Here is an 18,883-nt window from a genome sequence, read left to right on the forward strand (position 1 = left end):
CAGTGCGGGGCTTGACCCCAGGACCCTTTGATGGTGACCTGAGCCAAAGACAGATGGTTAACTACTGAGCCACCCAGGCGCCCCATGTTTCTTTCCAATTAGGCATACCCCTGTTTTGTTATTGCAACTGTTGAAAGGCAACCATGTAATAAAGAAAAAACATAAACACTTACCTTCTAAATAAGATGAAAGTAAACGAAACTTTTAAAATAAGTAAAATTAGAATGATAGATACATAATAAATCAATACTTTAAAGTAAGCAAATAATTAAGAACCATAATTAATTTAAATACATAAACTCATTTATTTCCTAGATGAGGGTAAAAAGGAAGATCTCAGTCCTCTGCTATCTCTATCAATGTGGGTATCCATGTACTTCGTCCCTGTGTGGTGGTGTGTTTTAGCGAGGACTCAGGTGGGACCCACGAGTCATTGCTCTTCTCTCAGCTTCTGTCTTCCTATGTTGAGGCACCCCACTGAACGCGTGAAATATATGCAGAATAAAGTAAGGGAACATTTTATTGGCCTCTGAGGGGTTGGAGATGCCTATCTAGAAGGCCTTGTTACAGTAAATAAGGAGGTCATGAGCAAGTCTTATCTGAATCACTTGGGAAGGATGGTTCTTTACAGTAAGCCATTTCCTGGAACACAAAAGGGTGGGCGTATTCCTACCCCTGCCCCTAAAACAACTGTTTTCAGGAGCACAGGGCTCAGGTAAAGCTCAAAATTGTCAAAGCCAGCATCTGGGCACTAGGTACCGTCGTTAACACCAGAGCGTTGCTATTCCCAGGTCCTCTTAACCGACAGAGCTAGGGAGACGGATTATGTAGATACAAAGACGCAGATACAGATACACAGAAATATCCCTGTTTCCGGATCTACCTGTGTATATTGAAGACATGAGTTCTTACGGATACCTCCAATTCCCATTCAACACCACAGGGTTCATTCGAGTTTGCTTCATTTCCATGTTTGAAACTCCATTCTCCAAAAAGGTTATCAACCTAGTATATTAACTTCTTTGTGCAATCGTCCAGGATGTAACCAGCATCTGCTGCCCTCACAGCTCCCCTCCTGGCATGGATGTTCTCCTCACCCTGTGCTAGGTTCTCCCACTCAGGCTCCCCTCCCCCACGGATGCACAGTCTGGCCTTCTTGGGCCCTGATGCCAGGGTTCCAGCTGCTCCTCTGCGGCAGAAGCCCCCTTCTCAACCCATTGGTGCTCAGAGCACTCGTCCCCACTGCCCCTGCACACATGCACAGCTTGCTCAGCCCACCCAACAGATGACTTCGGGCTAAATTGTACAGGAAGGGAATGAAAAGGAGAGGAATTGGAAGAGAAAGATGACCTAACAAGTCTGATGCCAATTTGATGTCCTTTCTCTTACAACTGAATCCATCTTCATTCAATTTTTACATAACACACACATACAACATACGGAAACTCCATTTTTGTTATTATTTATTTTAGCTTAGCTTATAAATGAAACTTTTATTTAATGGAATATATGAACAACTAATAGGTGAAAACGACTTAAAAACACTGCATATTGGGGCGCCTGGGTGGCTCAGTGGGTTAAAGCCTCTGCCTTCGGCTCAGGTCATGATCTCAGTGTCCTGGGATGGAGCCCCGGATCCGGCTCTCTGCTCGTCAGGGAGCCTCCTTCCCCCTCTCTCTGCCTGCCTCCCTGCCTACTTGTGACCTCTCTGTCAAATAAATAAAATCTTTAAAAAAACAAAACAAAAACCCACTGCATATTTACTTAAGCCATACTGGATAAAAATTTATTTTTGTCCTCAGTAACCTATCTTTTAGAGACGAATCTCCATGTAGGATTACTGATGCCACATTTATTTATATTTACGAAAAAACAAATTTAAACAACAAAAATTAAAAAACAACAAGTGAATCGATCTTTCTGCCTGTATGCTCCAGGTACTTTTCTCCCTTTAAAATCCGATAGTTTTACTAGACTAGGTCTCCATGTTGGCTGTCCTGCGTTGATTTTCCCCAGTTCACGGTGCGTCCTTTTACTATAGGTTTAGGGCTGCTTTTTCTTTTAAGAAAGTTTTCCCGAATTGTAGCAAAGCACCGGAACTTCAGAGCAATTGGTCTCTCCCTGCCCCCTTCAGGAGATCCCTCCGGCACAGGGAAATTCTTGGCTCAGAAGGGCAGTTTGGTGGAAAATTTCGAGACGTAGGGACCGAACTTCGACGAGACTCCAAGTCGTAGATTTTGAAAGGAAACAGAAGAGAATGCCGTTGGTATCGTGCAAAGCGCGCATAAATGCACAGTGACACTACTTTTGCGGCGGGACAGTCCGGTTTACGAAAGGAGCACAGCTCCTTAACCTCGTCTGCAAGGTCTCCTCCGAAACTGAAGTTTGCGTCATCGCCGCCAACTTTAAGTGGCTCTCACGCTCGCGCATGCTCCGTAGGTGGAGCAACGCCCCTCCTAGCTCCTGCAGGCGGAAGTCCCCTTTTGTTTATTAAATTACGACAGTCGTAAACTGAGACTTTTGTGCCGGCTTCCTAGTTTTACGACAATAAGGATGGCCGCTACTAGTGGCAGATTTGAAAGTGCGAGGAGTATCGAAGAACGTAAAGAACAGACCAGGATTGCTAGGGCCGAAGTGTTGCGCCAGGTATCTCCGTTCTGGGGCTTTGGAGTCATTTAGAATCGTGGGAGTGGACGGTTCCTGGGAGCCAGGCCTCTGGCTCTCCTTCACCCCCTCTCCTCTCGCCACCTCAGTGCCATCTTATCTGGGCGAGGGTCTCCCTTTGGGATCCCCGAAAACTCGTGGTTATTTCCTGCCTCCCTGGATGCGCTGGCAGTCTCCAACTGCTCATTCTCTTTTTAGGAGGACCTGTTTCTTTGTCGAGTTTCCTAACTTCTTAAGTTTATCCCTTCTTGGTATTTCCATTATTTGACCATCTGGGCTGCGCACTTCTGAGAGACTCCGCCACTAATGCGACTCTGCCAGCGCATTTGACAGCCTCAGTCCTCCCTCTTTCTGTATCTGAAATAAACACTTCCGTTTTCAGAAACACACGTGAGGCACATTGAAAGAGATTGTTCGACCGTTTCCGTCTCTTGTCCTATTATTGATATCGAATCCAGGGTTATTGTAAATCCTTACTGATCCATACAAGGGTTGACGGAAGAGACTCAGAAAATGTAGCCCCTCGAAAAAGGTTAAGAAACGTGGAATTTCTCACCAAGATTGAGATGTATAGAGGTGACTTATAAAGAATGGGGAAAGTGAACTCTGTTATCTGACAAGATGTAGGAAGTGTGACAATCAAGGTGAAAATTTGTAGCTTGAGATCAACATAGGGTACAAGTGAAGGTTTTTGTTTTTATTGGTTTTAAGACGGAAGAGTTAAATAAATGCAGAGGAAAAGGAGCTGGTGGGGGGGAGGTGTATAATGACTCTGCCCAGATCTTAAGGTGAAGAGTGGGCAGTTAGTATTGGACAGATGAAAGATTGGTATTGTCCTATGATTTCAGCATATTTAACCTATATTCATAATAAATATTCTTCATCCTTGCCTTTTTGGTATTTTAGGTAGTTTTTGGAGCGAGTCAGATTTGTAAGTGAAAGTAAATTTTATAGTGGAGATATGCGTAGAGTTTGGTAAGGACCAAAACCAGCTTTGGAATTTGGAGAGGGAATGAAAAGGCAGAAGCAACCTCCTGGGAAAAACTCATTTTATTTTACTTTTGTTGAAAGGTGAATATTAATTAGCAATATGATCATTGGTTTTAGAAAGATGATTCTTCCTGAAGCATTTTGGGGGCTTGGATAGAAGGATATGGGCATTGCAGACTGAAGGCATGGTCAATCTCTTGACAGTTGCAGAAGTCTCAGGCAGTAGCAGTGGGATGGTGAAGGAAGGAGATTCATGTCCTATTTAAGGTAGGGAGCTTAGGGAGGGGGAGGATCTATTATAGGTCCCAAGATTCTGTCCTTGATTCACTAGAGATTGGTGATGTGATTGGTAATAATGGAAGGAGAGTTTTATTTTGTTTATAGAAGCAAATTCCTGGCAAGGGACAGACTGTGACTGATGAGACCTTATATGAAAGTGGAAAATGGTTTTGTTTTATTTTTTTATTTCTCATGAAAAGCACTTGGTAAGTTGTTAATTTTTCATTTTTCATTGTTTCAGGCTAAAGCCAATTTTGAAAAGGAAGAAAGGCGTCAAGAACTTAAACGACTTCGGGGTGAGGATACATGGATGCTACCTGATGTGAATGAGCGAATTGAACAGTTCTCCCAGGTGAATACTGACAGATTCACTTGATGTAACAGATCTTTTTTTGCATTTATTCCAGTTAATATTGGAATAGCAACTTTATTAGTATTTTCAACAGTTACAGAATGACTGTCACATAGGTGGCATTACTGACTGATTTAATCTCTCTGACAGAAATAATATATATATATTTTTCAGAAATAATATATTTTAATATTTTGGACATTATAACATTGGACAGATTTTGTTACTTGTGTTGACTGGTAGAAAGATGAGCAAATTTCTGGCCCACTTGTATCAAGCTTGTGGTTCTAAAAAATTATGCATTTTAAAGTTTAATGTCATGGTTTTCTGTTTGAATTCTTGTTTTCCATTTCCATAATTTTAATTTATGTTGTCTTGTTATATTTTATATGGCCTAATAATCTTTTATAAATTCTGTTGTGGCCACAGAGGATATATGTTTATATTTGTATGTACATTTGAGTAAGAAATGTATTTATTTGAATATATCTGTCTGTCAGATGAATCTGTAAATAAAGACTAAAACTTCCCTCATATTTTTCTGAAAAGGTACCTCAGGTATACGATTTATTAGCAGTGCATGTATTACAGAAGTGTGTTAAAGTTTCTTAGAAGATTTTATTTTGTCATGTGTATTGTCTCATTTCATGAAAATGTAGTTTTTGGAATGCAGATTTATTTTCCTCAAAATATTTGTTTTAATGTAGGATAAAACCAGTTCCTTTCTTACTTCTTTAAAATGATTGTTTATAGGAACACTCTGTTAAGAAAAAGAAGAAAAAAGACAAACACTCAAAAAAAGTAAAGAAAGAGAAGAAAAAAAAGAATAAGAAACAGAAGTATGAAAAAAGCAATGAGTCAACAGATAGTTCATCAGTAAGTATGTGTTAAACCACAGCAGCTACTTGGGAAAATTGTATTTAAGGGAATAATGTATGGAAATGTAAAAATATATGAGAACTTAAAAAGTATTACTAGTTAGGTTATGAAAATGCCTGGGAAACAGCTTCTGGGAGGTGTTCAGGAAATACTGGAAATATGGATCATAGGTTACAGAGAAAAGTAGGAGGATGGGAATACGATATAGGAGTCATTGCTCGGTGAAGCTGTGCCAATGGATGGATTGTCCAGGGAAGTTAAAAAGAAAGAGGAACACCCAACACTGAGGAACCAGACGGAAGTAAAGGCCATCAAGTAGAAGTAGTTGGAAAGAATGCAAGGAAAGAATAGTACTGTAAAAATAAGAGAGTTTTAAGATATTTGCGAGTCAAGGATGCCTGGCTGGCTCTGTCGGTAGGGCGTCTGCCTTCAACTCAGGTCATGATCCCAGTGGGATCGAGTCCCACATCAGGCTCCTTGCTCAGCAGGGAACCTACTTCTCCCTCTGTCTGCTCTGCCTGCTTGTGCTCTTTCTCTCTCTCTCTTTGACAAATAAATATATAAAATCTTAAAAAAAAAAAGGACATTTGAGAGTTTATTACTCTTATTTTTTAACAGAAATTAACATTTAGTCTTTAAATAGGACATGTTTATATATTTATCTCTGGGGTCAAAAGGAAGAGAATACTGTCTCGGCTGTGTCTCTAGCCAGTTCTGGGATAAAAGGACTCACAGAGGAAGGGTAAACCTTTTACACTGATTTTCAGGAAGAAAGACATACATGGTTTGGGCACCTGGGTGGCTCAGTTGGTTAAACCTCTGACTCTTGATTTCGGCTCAGATCATGATCTCAGGATCATGAGATAGAGCCCACAGGCTCCATGCTGGGCATAGAGTTTGCTCAAGATTCTCTCCCTCTTCCCCTCTTCCTGCTTGCATGCTCTCCCTTTCTCTCATATAAATATTGAAAAAAAAAAAAAAAAGAAGAAGAAGTACACTGTGGTTAGAGAGTGGTGAGCTAGAGATGTTGAGGGATAGTTGGTCTCCTAGGTATGATCTTCAGAGGGTTATATGTGTAGTTGAATCACCAGATTCCAAAGTCTGGTCCTCTTGTACTTCTAGGAACTGAGTTTTTGGCAGTACACCAAGATGATAAATGGCTCATTAAAGCCTCTCTTATATGAGAATGCAGTTTTATGAATTCATAGCAAGAGATACAGCTGGATAGTTTTGTCAAGTAGCCCGCATATTTTTGTAATGGTAGGAATATTTGAGCTATATAGAAAAAAAATTGAGTGTAATTTTGGAGAAAGTCAGTTAGAAAATCTTAAAATATAAAAAAGGTGCAGGCACTGTTTCCACAATTGTGTATTGAGTTCCTGATCCCATCGAGATCCTGAAAAAATTATCCTTTTCCCAAAAAGAAATTTATATATAAAGTTGTTTATTTCAGTGTAATTTAGAAAACTCCCTAGAGTTTAGGCAGAGATCACAGGTTAAGAATCTCTGTTGCATGGAGACAGATGTGCTAGGCTGAGTAAACTATTTATGTAATTTGATTAAGAGTCCTTGCTTTACTTCTTAGAGACACAGTGACCTGTTAAATTTTTTGTTCTTTTCTGGAAGTACAGTTGACCTTGGAATGGCATGGGTTTGAACTTAATGGATCCGCTTATAAGCACATGGATTTTATTTTACTATTTATTTATTTATTTGACTGAGAGAGAGATCACAGGTAGGCAGAGAGGCAGGCAGAGAGAGAGGGGGAAGCAGGTTCTCTGCGAGTAGAGAGAGCCCGATGTGGGGCTCGATCCCAGGACCCTGAGATCATGACCTGAGCCCAAGGCAGAGGCTTAACCCACTGAGCCACCCAGGCCCCCCAAGCAGATGGATTTTAGATAAATACAGTATAGTACTATAAATGTATTTTCTTTTCCTAATGATTTTCTTAACATTTTCTTATCTCTAGCTTACTTTATTGTAAGAATACAGTGTATAATACATATAACATACAAAATACATGTTTATCTTGTTAATGTTATCAGTGAGTTGTCTGGTCAACTCGTAAGCTTTTGGGGCATCCAAAGTTATATGTGGATTTTTGACTGTGTGGGCAGTCAGCGCCCTTAACCACTTTGTTGTGCAAGGGTTATCTGTATGTATGTCTTTTTTTTTTTTTTTTTTAAGATTTCACTTATTTATTTGACAGAGAGAGAGAGAGAGATCATAAGTAGACAGAAAAGCAGGCAGAAGGGAGGGAGAAGCAGGCTCCCCGCTGAGCAGAGAGCCCGAAGCGGGGCTCAATCTCAGGACCCTGGGATCATGACCTGAGTCAAAGGCAGACACTTAACCCACTGAGCCACCCAGGCGCCCCACTTACCTGTTTACATTTTGAAAGTCGTTTGGGTTGTTTTAGTTTGGGGCTGTTATGAATAACAGTACTATGAATGTTTGTGTACAAGTTTTTTTGTGGACACATTTTTATTTGTTATTAATGCCATTATTTTCCGAAGGGGTTGGACCATTTTATAATCCTGCCAGCTGTGTGTGAGAGTTCTAGTTATTCCCTGTCCTTGCTGCTCCTTGATCTTGTCAGTCTGTGTACTTTTCAGCCATCCTATTCCGTGTGTAGTAATCTCATGTGATATTTGGATTTTTTGCTTATCAGTGAGCCATTTTGAGTTAATTTTTATTTATGGTATGTAGTAATTGTCTAAGTTATTTTTTTTCTGGGGCGCCTGGGTGGCTCAGTGGGTTAAAGCCTCTGCCTTCAGCTCAGGTCATGATCCCAGGGTCCTGGGATCGAGCCCCACATCGGGCTCTCCGCTTCGCAGAAAGCCTGCTTTCTCCTCTCTCTCTGCCTGCTTGTGATCTCTGTCTGTCAAATGAATAGAATCTTTAAAAAAAAAAAAAAGTTATTTTTTTTCCATATGGATTTCTAGTTGTTCCAGTATTTGGTGAAATGGCCAACCTTTCTCTCTTGAATTACTTGGGCTCCTTTGTTGAGAATTAACTGAGCAGTTATTATTTCTTTTTTCTTTTTTTTAAGATTTTACTTATTTATTTGACAGACAGAGATCACAAGTAGGCAGAGAGGCAGGCAGAGAGAGAGGAGGAAGCAGGCTCCCCACTGAGCAGCGAGCCGGATGCGGGGCTCAATCCCAGGACCCTGGGATCATGACCTGAGCCGAAGACAGAGGCTTAACCCAGTGAGCCACCCAGGCGCCCTTGAGCAATTTATTTTTGAGTTAATATCTAGACTCTGTATTCTATCCCGTTGAGCTACACATATCTCTTTGGCCAGTAAACACGCTTTCTTAATTACGTAGCTTAAGGTTAAGTATTAGAATAGGTAGTGTAAATTCTGTGATTTTGGTTTTTTTTAAATTATTTTGATTACTCTTAAGTTCTTTGTACTTTAAAAATAAATTTTAGAATTAGCCCATTACTTTAAATAAAAATGTCTACTGGAATTGTTCTGCATCAACAGATCAATTTTGGGAGAATTAATATAATACCTTAAAATAGCCAGTCTTCCCACCCATCATGTCTGTCGTATATCTCTCCATCTACTTAAGTCTTCAGCTTCCCCCGCAGTGTTGGAATTTTCAGTGGAGATGTTGTCCATATCTTTTGTTATATTTTTTTCTATTTTATTTTCTTGAGTTACTACTGTAAGTGGAATCTTTGAAAAATAAATGGCAGTTTCCGTGTATCTGCAATGAGTGTATACATTTACGGTTGGTTTTCGTGTACAGGTTTTTCCTCCTCTATGAAAGTTTGTTTTATGCCACTTTGCTTATGGAAGTTCAAGTTAGTACCTGTTTTTGCTAGCCAAAAGAAATCGGAAGATGATTTTCAGTTTTATGAAATGATAATTGCTTATTTTATGTCATTTTGGTTTACACAAGGTTTCATAGGAATGCTCTGCTTTTGGATAGTGGAGAAACCTGTATTTACTTTGTATCTTTCACCTTGCTAAATTTACGTACTAGTGTTAGTAGCTTTTTGTTGTTGTTGTTGATTTCTTGAGGTGGGGGGATGAGATGGGGGAGGGAGAGAGGCTCTTAAGCAGGCTCCACACTGGGCTTGATCCCACAACCCTGAGATTATCATGATCTGAGCCAAAATCAAGAGTCAGACGCTTAACTGACTGAGCCACCCAGGCGCCCCCTTTTTGTTGATTTCTTAGTACTTTTTTATGGCATGTATAAATGACACTTTCCCCCCAATCTCTGTTCCTTTTATTTCATTTGTTATTATTATTTTATTTCACTAGTTAAGATTTCAGTATTGTATTGAATCAAGCGGTAAGAGTGGATATCCTTGCTCCATTTCTTATCTTAGGTGGAAAGCATTTATCTGTCACTTTTATGCCCTTTTCAGAGTGAGGAAATTGTCTTCAGTTTTTGTTTTTCTGAGAGTTGGTGTCTTGAATGAACACTGAATTGTGTTAAGTGCATTTTCTGTGTTTATTGATATGAGCATTAATTGTTCTCCTTTACTCAGTCAACACAGAGAATTACATGGGTTGGGTTTTTAAAAAATTTAACTTATTTAATAATTTTTTAAAAAGATTTTATTTTTATTTATTTATTTGACGGAGATCACAAGGGGGCACAGAGGCAGGCAGAGAAAAGTGGGGGAAGCAGGCTCCCCACTGAGCAGAGAGCCTGATGTGGGGCTTGATCCCAGGACCCTGAGATCATGACCCGGGCTGAAGGCAGAGGCTTATTAACCCACTGAGCCACCCAGGCACCCCTAACTTATTTAATAATTTTTTTTGCATTTTAGTTTTTGAATGGTAAACCACCTTGCTGTCCTGGGTAAACTTCGTTTGGACATTGTTGTTTATTTATGGTATGTGGTGAATATGGTGTGTGTGGTATCATATATATCATGTTATCTATATACCTATATTTCTATATCTATATCTATATATATATCCCCCCTGTTGTATTTGCCAACAATTTGTTGAGAACTATTGGGTTTTGGTATAAGGATACTGTTGGCCTTGTATATGAGTTAAAATTCCTCTTCTGTTTTCTAGAAGGGTTTATGCATAATTGGTGAAGATTTTTTTTTCCTTAAATCTTTGCTAAAATTTACCAATGAATCTCTTTGTGCCTGGAGTTTTCTTTATGGGTTGTTTTTAAAAATTTTATTTATTTTTATTTATTTCTAAAAAATTTTTTTTAAAGATTTTATTTATTTGACAGAAACAGCCAGAGAGGGAACACAAGCAGGGGGAGTGAGAAAGGGAGAAGCAGGCTTCTCGCAGAGCAGGGAGCCCACCGCAGGGCTCCATCGCAGGACCCTGGGATTGTGACCTGAGCCGAAGGCAGACCCTTAATGACTGAGCCATCCGGGTGCCCTGTGGGGTGGTTTTTAAATCCCAAATTTAATTTCTTTAATCTATATTAAGTATTTTCTGTTTATTCTTGAATTAGTGTTGGTAAGTTAAGTTTCAAGGAATTTTCTTATTTCATCTAAATTGGTGAATTTTTTTCATAAAGTTGTTTATGATATTTCCTTATTGTCCTTTTAATGTCTGTAGAATCTGGTTGTGTCCCCTCTTTTATTCCTGATTTTGCAATTTCTATTTTCTCTTTGTTTTTAAGTCAGTATAGTTTGAGCTTTATCAATTTTTATTAATTTTTTAGAACTTCCTTTTGGATTTATTGATTTTCTGTTTGTATACTTTCTCTTTCATTGATTTCCACTGTCTTTTTACTATTTCTTACCTAACACTTACTTTGTGGTTAATTTGCTCTTTTCTTTCTAACATCCTAGGCAGATATTGATTCTAAATCTTCAATTTTTCTTTTCTTTTTTTTTTTTAAAAGACTTGATTCATTTATTTGAGGTAGGCAGAGAGGCAGGCAGAGAGAGAGAGGAGGAAGTAGGCTCCCCGCTGAGCAGAGAGCCCAATGTGGGGCTCGATCCCAGCACCCTGGGATCATGACCTGAGCCGAAGGCAGAGGCTTTAACCCACTGAGCCACCCAGGTGCCCTGAAATCTTCAATTTTTCTAATGAATATTTAATCTATTAATGTTTCTTTTGGCACTGTTGTATCTCTAATTTTGATGTGTTATGTTTTCATTGTCATGTTTTCAAATATTTTCTAATTGATTTTGTTAATTTTTTAACCTGTACATTATATATATATTTTAAAATTTCTAGATATTTTTGGATTTTACCAGTTTTCCCTTAATTCATTTTTGGGTATGAATTTAATTCTGTTATTGTCATAAAACATACTCTATATAATTTCAGCTTAAAAAAAATTACCAAGGGGCGCCTGGGTGGCTCAGTGAGTTAAGCCTCTGCCTTAGGGTCAGGTTGGGATCCCAGGGTCCTGGAATCAAGCCCTGCATTGGGCCTCTGCTCAGTGGGGAGCCTGCTTCCTCCTCTCTCTCTGCCTGCCTCTCTGCCTACTTGTGATCTCTCTCTGTCAAATAAATAAATAAAAAATCTTAAAAAAAAATTGCCAGGAGTTTCAGTTCAAGAAGGCAATACAGGAAGACTTTTTTTTTTTTAATTAAGATTTTATTTGTCAGAGATAAACACAGCGAGAGAGAAAACATAAGCAAGGGGAGTGGGAAAGGGAGAAGCAGGCCTCCTGTTGAGCAGGGAGCCCTATATGGGGCTCAGTCCAAGGACTCTGGGACCATGACTTGAGCTCAAGGCAGAAGCTTAACAACTGAGGCACCCAGGCACCCCAGGAAGCCATTTTTCTTAATTTGTTTTTCTTAATCTGTTTTTGGGTGTGAATTTAATCCTATTATTGTCATAAAACTTAATGTAATTTTGGTTTAAAAAAATTATCTTTAAGGTAAGGACGTAGAATGGTTGAAAATCAAGATGGGAAAAAAAAAAGATGTAGGGGCGCCTGGGTCACTCAATCAGTTAGTGTTTGCCTTTGGCTCAGGTCATGATCCTGGAGTCCTGGGATTGAGATCTGCATTGGGCTTCCTGCTCAGCAGGGAGCCTGCCTACCTCCCTGCCTGCTGTTCCACCTGTTTGTGCTTTTTCTCTGTTTCTTTGTGACAAATAAATAAATAAAATCTTTAAAACAAAATTACCGAGGGGCGCCTGGGTGGCTCAGTGGTTTAGGCCGCTGCTTTCGGCTCGGGTCATGGTCTCGGGGTCCTGGGATCGAGTCCCGCGTCGGGCTCTCTGCTCGGCAGCGAGCCTGCTTCCCTCTCTCTCTCTGCCTGCCTCTCTGTCTACTTGTGATCTCTCTCTGTCAAATAAATAAAAATAAACAAAATCTTTAAAAAAAAAAAAAAAAAAAAAAAAAAAAAAAAAAAAAAAACAAAAACAAAATTACCGAGAGTTTCAGTTCAAGAAGGCAATATAGACAAACTCTGAACTCACCTCCTTGGAACACACCAAGTTATACCTGTTTCCCTTCCTTGTGCCTTGGTCTGGCAAAATGCTGTAGCATTCACCCCATTTGTTTCCCTTTTCAGGGATCACAGCCCCGCATTACTGAGATTCAGTGTTCTGAGAACAGTTCCAAATATTTCCTATTATTCTATTTCTATGTATTTTTAGTCTGATTCCATTTATTTTGTCATGGCCAGAAACAGAAGTCCTCAAGTTTCTTTGATGTTTACTGGTAACACTTTGCTGTCTTGGTTCTGTCTTCCAGATTTTTTTCCTTATGTGATTGGGGATGTGGTTATTATGAGGACCACACAGGAGAGGAAGTGTTATGGAAGCTGTGTTAGGTCAGGAGGCACATTAAGCTTGATGGTGTGTGAGTCCTTCAAGGTGCGGTGGAGGATTGAAACTAAAATCAGAAAAAGAAATGAGGTCATAGCATATTTGGGAGGGGGAACAGCAATTGTGCGAAAGCAATGAGGAAATTGTATACTGGTGAAAATGAAAAACAAAATTGGTAGGAAGAGAATGAAGGCAGGCAAGTTCTACAGAATTGTTCGGGTTTCACTGTTCTGTGAATGAACAAGAAGAGTACTAAGTGTATCACGATGCTTCTTTCATTTAGTGCCTGGTATTTAATGCTTGAATTCTGGCTGCTAATTAAAGTTTCTGACTAGGGTTATTGGAAGAGTAGAAAAAGAGGATTTAATTAATTTTAGTGCACCTTTACTGAATCTGACTCTTTATCAGACAGCGGTATAGATATAGGGAATATAAAAATAGAGGTTTTTGTTTTCAGGCATTTGGGGAACTCATTTTGTAGTTAGATAAATAGATACATAATTTCACTATGTAATCTCATGATGCTGAGGCCAAACAATATAGTCATTGGTTAAACAAGATAGTTAACTTCTCTCTCCTGTGAAAGAAACCAGGTAGGCAGTCTGGGACTAGTGTGGTCTTCTGGGACTAAGGCTAGTTCTACTGTTTTGCTACTCCGTCATCATTACAGCCTTACGTCTTAGTCTAGATAACCAGAGGGAGGATGCTCTCTCTTTCATAATTTGACTTCCAGGAAGCCCACAGAATACCTTTATTTTCATGTCATTGGACAGTGGATCATAAGTCTTCACTTTCCAGCAAGGGAGGCATTTATTATGTTTCCAAATAAAATAGTGTTCTGTTGACAGGCAAGAAGAGGAGCTTTGTGATAGGGAGCCATAGAAGAGGTCAGATGTGTTCTCTTTACATGACTCCTAGGTATATTTAGGGCGGGGGTTGGAAAAAGGAAGGGGAGCAGGAAAGACTGGAGCCCAGGAAACTAATTTGGTTATTCCAGTTGTCTAGGTGAGAGATAAGGTGTGATCTGGGATGCTTTAAAGGAAGGGGCATGTAGTAGTTGGAACAGGGAACGGAGATCAAACTTAAATTGGCTTATTCAGAAAAAGGGGCAATTCATTATTAGAGTACAAAAGTCTCCTAGGACATGTAGGTATGGGCATGCAGCTGGGTTTCAGGAATGGCTGGAATTAGAGTTGCAAATGCTTTTATCAATCATCTTGCCTTTTTCCATGTTTGTTTTTCTCTGAGTTCGGTTTTTTCCTTGGTAACAGATCAGTTTGTTGCTGAATTCTATTCCTCATGACAAAAATGGCTTCTGCCAGTGCATTTGCAGTTCTCTTTAGTTTTAGCAGCCTCGTTGAGTCTTGATTTCAAACTCCTGGACAGTAACTCCAATTGATATGAATTGGGGTCAGATACCTACCTTTGAACAAATCAGCCATGGCCAGAGATGGAAGTGGGAGTCCCATGGTAGGCATGGTAGGGCTCCCATGGTGTTCGCTGTACGGTATATTTGAGAAATACTTTGGAAATGGGAATACTAGGTTTAGATGGGACAGCTAAGTTGATCCTGAGATTGTTGACTTGGGTAAGTGGATGGTTGGTGGTACCATGTAATTGAATTCAGTAGTAGAGGAGGAGGAACAGGTTTCATGGAAGAGATGATGGATTAATTTTTTGTTCTTACTGAGTTTGGCATGGCATCCAAATATAGTAGGTAGTTGGCTAAATCACTGGAACTTTGGGTAGACAAATTTGAAAGATATCAGTACAGTTGGTGGTAGTTTGAGTCATGAGAGTGGATTTAATGGCCAAAGGGGAATGTTTAGAGATTAGAAAATGTAGTGGGCAAAGAATGGAACCCCAAATAACATTGATATTAAGGGCTGAGCAAATGAGGAAAAGTGCATGAGGGAAGTGAAGAAGAAACCAAGAATGGGAGGAGAACTGGGAGAGGTCATGGAGGTTGAGAAAGTGAGTTATCCAGAGTTGTATTCCGCAGAGGTCTAGGGAGATGAAGATGGAAACATTCTGCTGCACTGGGCAAAGTGGAAACCAGTGGTGAGCTTTGAAGATGTTTTAGTAGGTTAATGGGGACATCAGCCACATGGTAGAGTTTGAGAATTGGGTGAGGATGTGCAGACAGAGAGTATAGACTGCTGTTTTAAGAATTTGGCTTAGGGGCGCCTGGGTGACTCAGTGGGTTAAAGCCTCTGCCTTCAGCTCAGGTCATGATCCCAGGGTCCTGGGATCGAGCCCCACATAGGGCTCTCTGCTAACCAGGGAGCCTGCTCCCCCCTCTCTCTGCCTCTCTGTCTACTTGTGATCTCTCTCTCTCTGCTCTCTGTCAAATAAATAAATAATTAAAAAAAAAAGAATTTGGCTTAGAGTAGAAGTTGGAAGATAAATGGCTGCTAGAGGGAGAAATAAGGGCAGTCAGTGTTCCCCTTCTTCCTTCATTCTCTCTCTCTCTCTCTCTCTCTCTCTCTCACACACACACACACACACACACACACACAGGATGGGGAATACTTGAGCATATTTCTAGGGCAATAGAGAGCTTTGGTTGAAACTACGAGACAAAGAGATGATTGATAGTGCAGCCATCCTAGAGGAACAGGAGTCGCTGGGGCCAAGGTCTGTGGAGGAGGAACAGCTTTGAAGAGGAAGAGTTAACAGGAGGTAAGGATAGGCACAGGCATAAATAGTTCTGTTGAAAGCTGGGTAGGAAGCTAAAGTGACTTTGTTTTTATTGATCAAGAAGGAGAGAGCCATTTGCTGACTGTATGTGGAATGAAATTTGGTAGAAAACTTGAGAGAGATGTTTAAGAAGATGATGAGCCTCACCTCTCTGCCAAGGTATTAAGCAAGGTCTCTAGGCGAGAGCAGATGTGGTTGCTTTCCTCATAGAACTTGCGTGAGATTAATCAGTCACGCAAGTAAATGTAAAACTGATAAATGCTTTAAAGTGGAGGGGGGGGTAAGCTAAGGGAGTGGAAGAGAGGGCTGACCAGGGACCAGGAAGAGGAGTACCAGTTGTGATTGAGAGTCTAGCTCAACTGAAGTTGTAAAGGGCATGGTGATTGGGTTTATGCAGGGGAGGAGATGGTTTACAGCTGTGGTGGTGAAGCCGCTTATGGCCCTGATCAATGACTTTGAAGGGATGGGTTAGCGTTTCTTAGGGTAGAGAAAACCTGTAGTTCCAGAAGAAGGCCTTCGGGGGGCGCCTGGCCCACTCAGGAGAGCGTAAGACTCTCCCATCTCGTAGTTTTAAGTTCAAGCCCCACTTTGGGTGTAGAGATTACTTAAAAATAAAATCTTAAAAAAAAGAAGACCTTCAGCAGAATCCTGTGGAACACTAATGTAAACATTTTTTGTTTTCAACGTGATTTTAGCAGATTGGCTCTCCCCCAAGGAACGTGCTAAATCTTTCAGATTATAGACTCCCTTTATAGCGGATAATACCAAATGGTAGGAACCAGCTCTCAATTGCTTTTTTTTAAAAAACAGTTTTTACTTCAAGTCCACTTAGTTAGCACTTAGTGTTATGTTAGTTTGAGGGGTGCAGTTCCGTGACTCAGAACTTCCATAACTCTGGTGACCCCTGTGCTCATCACGACACACGCAGTCCTTTCTAAATTGATTTGACAATGTAAATATGAAACATATTTAGGCCAGAAACATATTTGTAGTGATTATCTTAAAAATTGTAACTATGTATGTAAATAGCTAGTTCTAATGTTTCTACGAATCCAAATCAAGGCCTGAATGAATGAATGAATGAATGAAGTCTGCTCGGCTTTGGAAAACAGCGGGCACTTGAGACGCCAGAGCACGAATGTGTTTACTCCACGTGGATTATACCTTTCACCAGACATATTGTTGTTCTCCAGTTAGGTGATTATTGAGAACTTTGTGACATGAAGGAATATTGTTCTCATTCAGGAAATCCTTTTTCTTCCCTTGGCCTCCAAGTTTCTCTGCTTTGCATTAGCAAGTGTTGTGTACTGGGAGATTTCTAGATCTTTCCTACACTTACTATACAGCTCCAAAGAGTAGATGATAGAGTGAGACAGATCTAGATTTCTATTCTGGTTCTCCTACTTGGATACCATGTAACTTACCTAATTTGGGGAAACTTTTCTTATCTCTAAAACCAAATAGTATTTTATGTAGGGTAGTTTTAAGGAGTCAGCTTGAGAACATATGCGAAAGTACTTATTACAGTACTTAACATAGAAGGAGTTGATTGATGTATTTGTGGAAAACAGAGCCCAGAACTTGGCATAATGCTGAGCACATGGGGGGTGTTGGCTAAATACTTTGTAGCTGATTTAATAATCTGGTATTTAAACACAGTAACAAAGTGCTTTACCAGCCTGGCTGTTAACTGAGATCTCTGCATTTTTAGACCCAGGGAAATTTAAAAATTTGAAACTTAGAGACAAAGTCATTTACTTGAGTGTTGTTTCCCTTGTTCTAGTTAAACAAATGTTTAACTAGATGTCAGTGTTGCTTAATATTGGTAGGAACCGAAGCCCCGCGTTGAAGTGGGTTCTCTGCTGTCAGTTCTAATCTTTGTTTTCGCTTTCCCTCCACTTGACAACAGTCGTGGTGTTTCATGGGCTTATCCCAGAAGAGTGGGTTTACGTGTTCTTTGTTCATATTTTCAATGTAGCTTTTTAAAGGGGAAGTCAACTCTAAATTTTTTTTTCTAGAAATCTGAGTTCACCATTTAACAACAAAGAATTTTTTTTTTTCAAAAGATTTTATTTATTTACTTGACAGAGAGAGAGATCACAAGTAGGCAGAGAAGCAGGCAGAGAGAGAGGAGGAAGCAGGCTCCCTGCGGAGCAGAGAGCCCAATGCGGGGCTCGATCCCAGGCCCCCGAGATCATGACCTGAGCCGAAGGCAGCGGCCCAATCCACTGAGCCACCCAGGCGCCCCTAACAACAAAGAATTTTTATATGCAAGTCTGCAAGTTTGAGAATTTCACTTGTATGCTAAATATTCTTAGAGCTCTGAAGACGAGTGGGTTGAGGCTGTCCCATCCCAGACTTCTGGCAGAGAAAAGGCCTGGAAAGCGAAAGGTGAAAATTCAGAAAGAGAAGACAACCCATTTATTCAGGTAAGTCAGCTGATTTTAAAGAAAGAAGTGTGAACAGCTAAGAATAGATGAATGTTAAAATGACAGATGCTTCAAGAGAAAAATTAGACTTTGAAAACAGTATATACTTTGACGAATAATTCTGGCAGTGATGCTGTTTGCTTAGTCTTCAGACTTTCGTTCTTCTTCGTGAGAAAGGGAATACTGACCCCTGTTCTGGTCCTACAGAGGGTTTCTTCCCTCTAGTTGTTGCTAGAAAAGTATCACGTTCCTCTCCTGTCCTGAAGCTCTGTACCGTTGCGTGTATCTGAGTGAATAGAGTTCACTCAGTTTTTATTTCTATTCATCAGATCATGTCATAATTCCTGTTGGCAGTATTTAGAGTTGAAGAGTTCACAGATTTGAGGCTCTCGTTCATTTGCCGCTTGAGAATGCAGCCTATCCGCTGTTGGCCACAGCGCAGAAAGGTGGAAAGAGCTGGTATTCGAGTGCCAGTTCCGTGTCAGGCACCAGACTGTGTGCCTTAAATCTTTTCTCTGCTTTACTCCTTAAAACAGTCCTAAAAGAGGAATTTATTCTGTTTTATAGGAGACAGACGAAGGCGCAGAGGGACTAGAAAACTTGCATCAGGAGAGGCAGATGTAGGATTTGAGCCAGGTGCGCGTGACTCCAGCGTCCCTGCTCTTGTTGCCAAGTGTTTATTGTTCACTTCTAATCAATGTAGATTGAAGTAACTTTTTCTTTTTTTGAAGAGAGATGAGTGGATGACGGTTGATTTTATGTCTGTTAAAACTGTGTCCTCATCGTCACTCAGAGCTGACAAGGAGGCTATGAGGAAAATAGAGAGAGAGAAAACCCAAGCCCTGGAACAGGTAAGGT

The 18,883-nt window shown here is 40.2% G+C and overlaps 1 protein-coding gene across 1 annotated transcript in view; it reads left to right on the top strand.

Annotated features, from left to right (window-relative positions):
• Positions 1–2,548: 2,548 nt before the first annotated feature.
• CWF19L2 (CWF19 like cell cycle control factor 2) overlaps positions 2,549–18,883 on the top strand; it is a 129,963-nt gene continuing 113,628 nt past the window's right edge. Inside the window, exons 1-5 of the mRNA XM_046017196.1 lie at positions 2,549–2,646; positions 4,175–4,285; positions 5,039–5,161; positions 17,915–18,025; positions 18,757–18,876. Of these exons, the coding sequence (XP_045873152.1) occupies positions 2,554–2,646; positions 4,175–4,285; positions 5,039–5,161; positions 17,915–18,025; positions 18,757–18,876 (558 nt within the window). The 5' untranslated portion in view covers positions 2,549–2,553. The remainder of the gene's footprint in view (positions 2,647–4,174; positions 4,286–5,038; positions 5,162–17,914; positions 18,026–18,756; positions 18,877–18,883) is intronic.

This window comes from Meles meles, chromosome 8 (genome assembly GCF_922984935.1).
Source record: "Meles meles chromosome 8, mMelMel3.1 paternal haplotype, whole genome shotgun sequence".
Lineage (NCBI taxonomy): Eukaryota > Metazoa > Chordata > Mammalia > Carnivora > Mustelidae > Meles > Meles meles.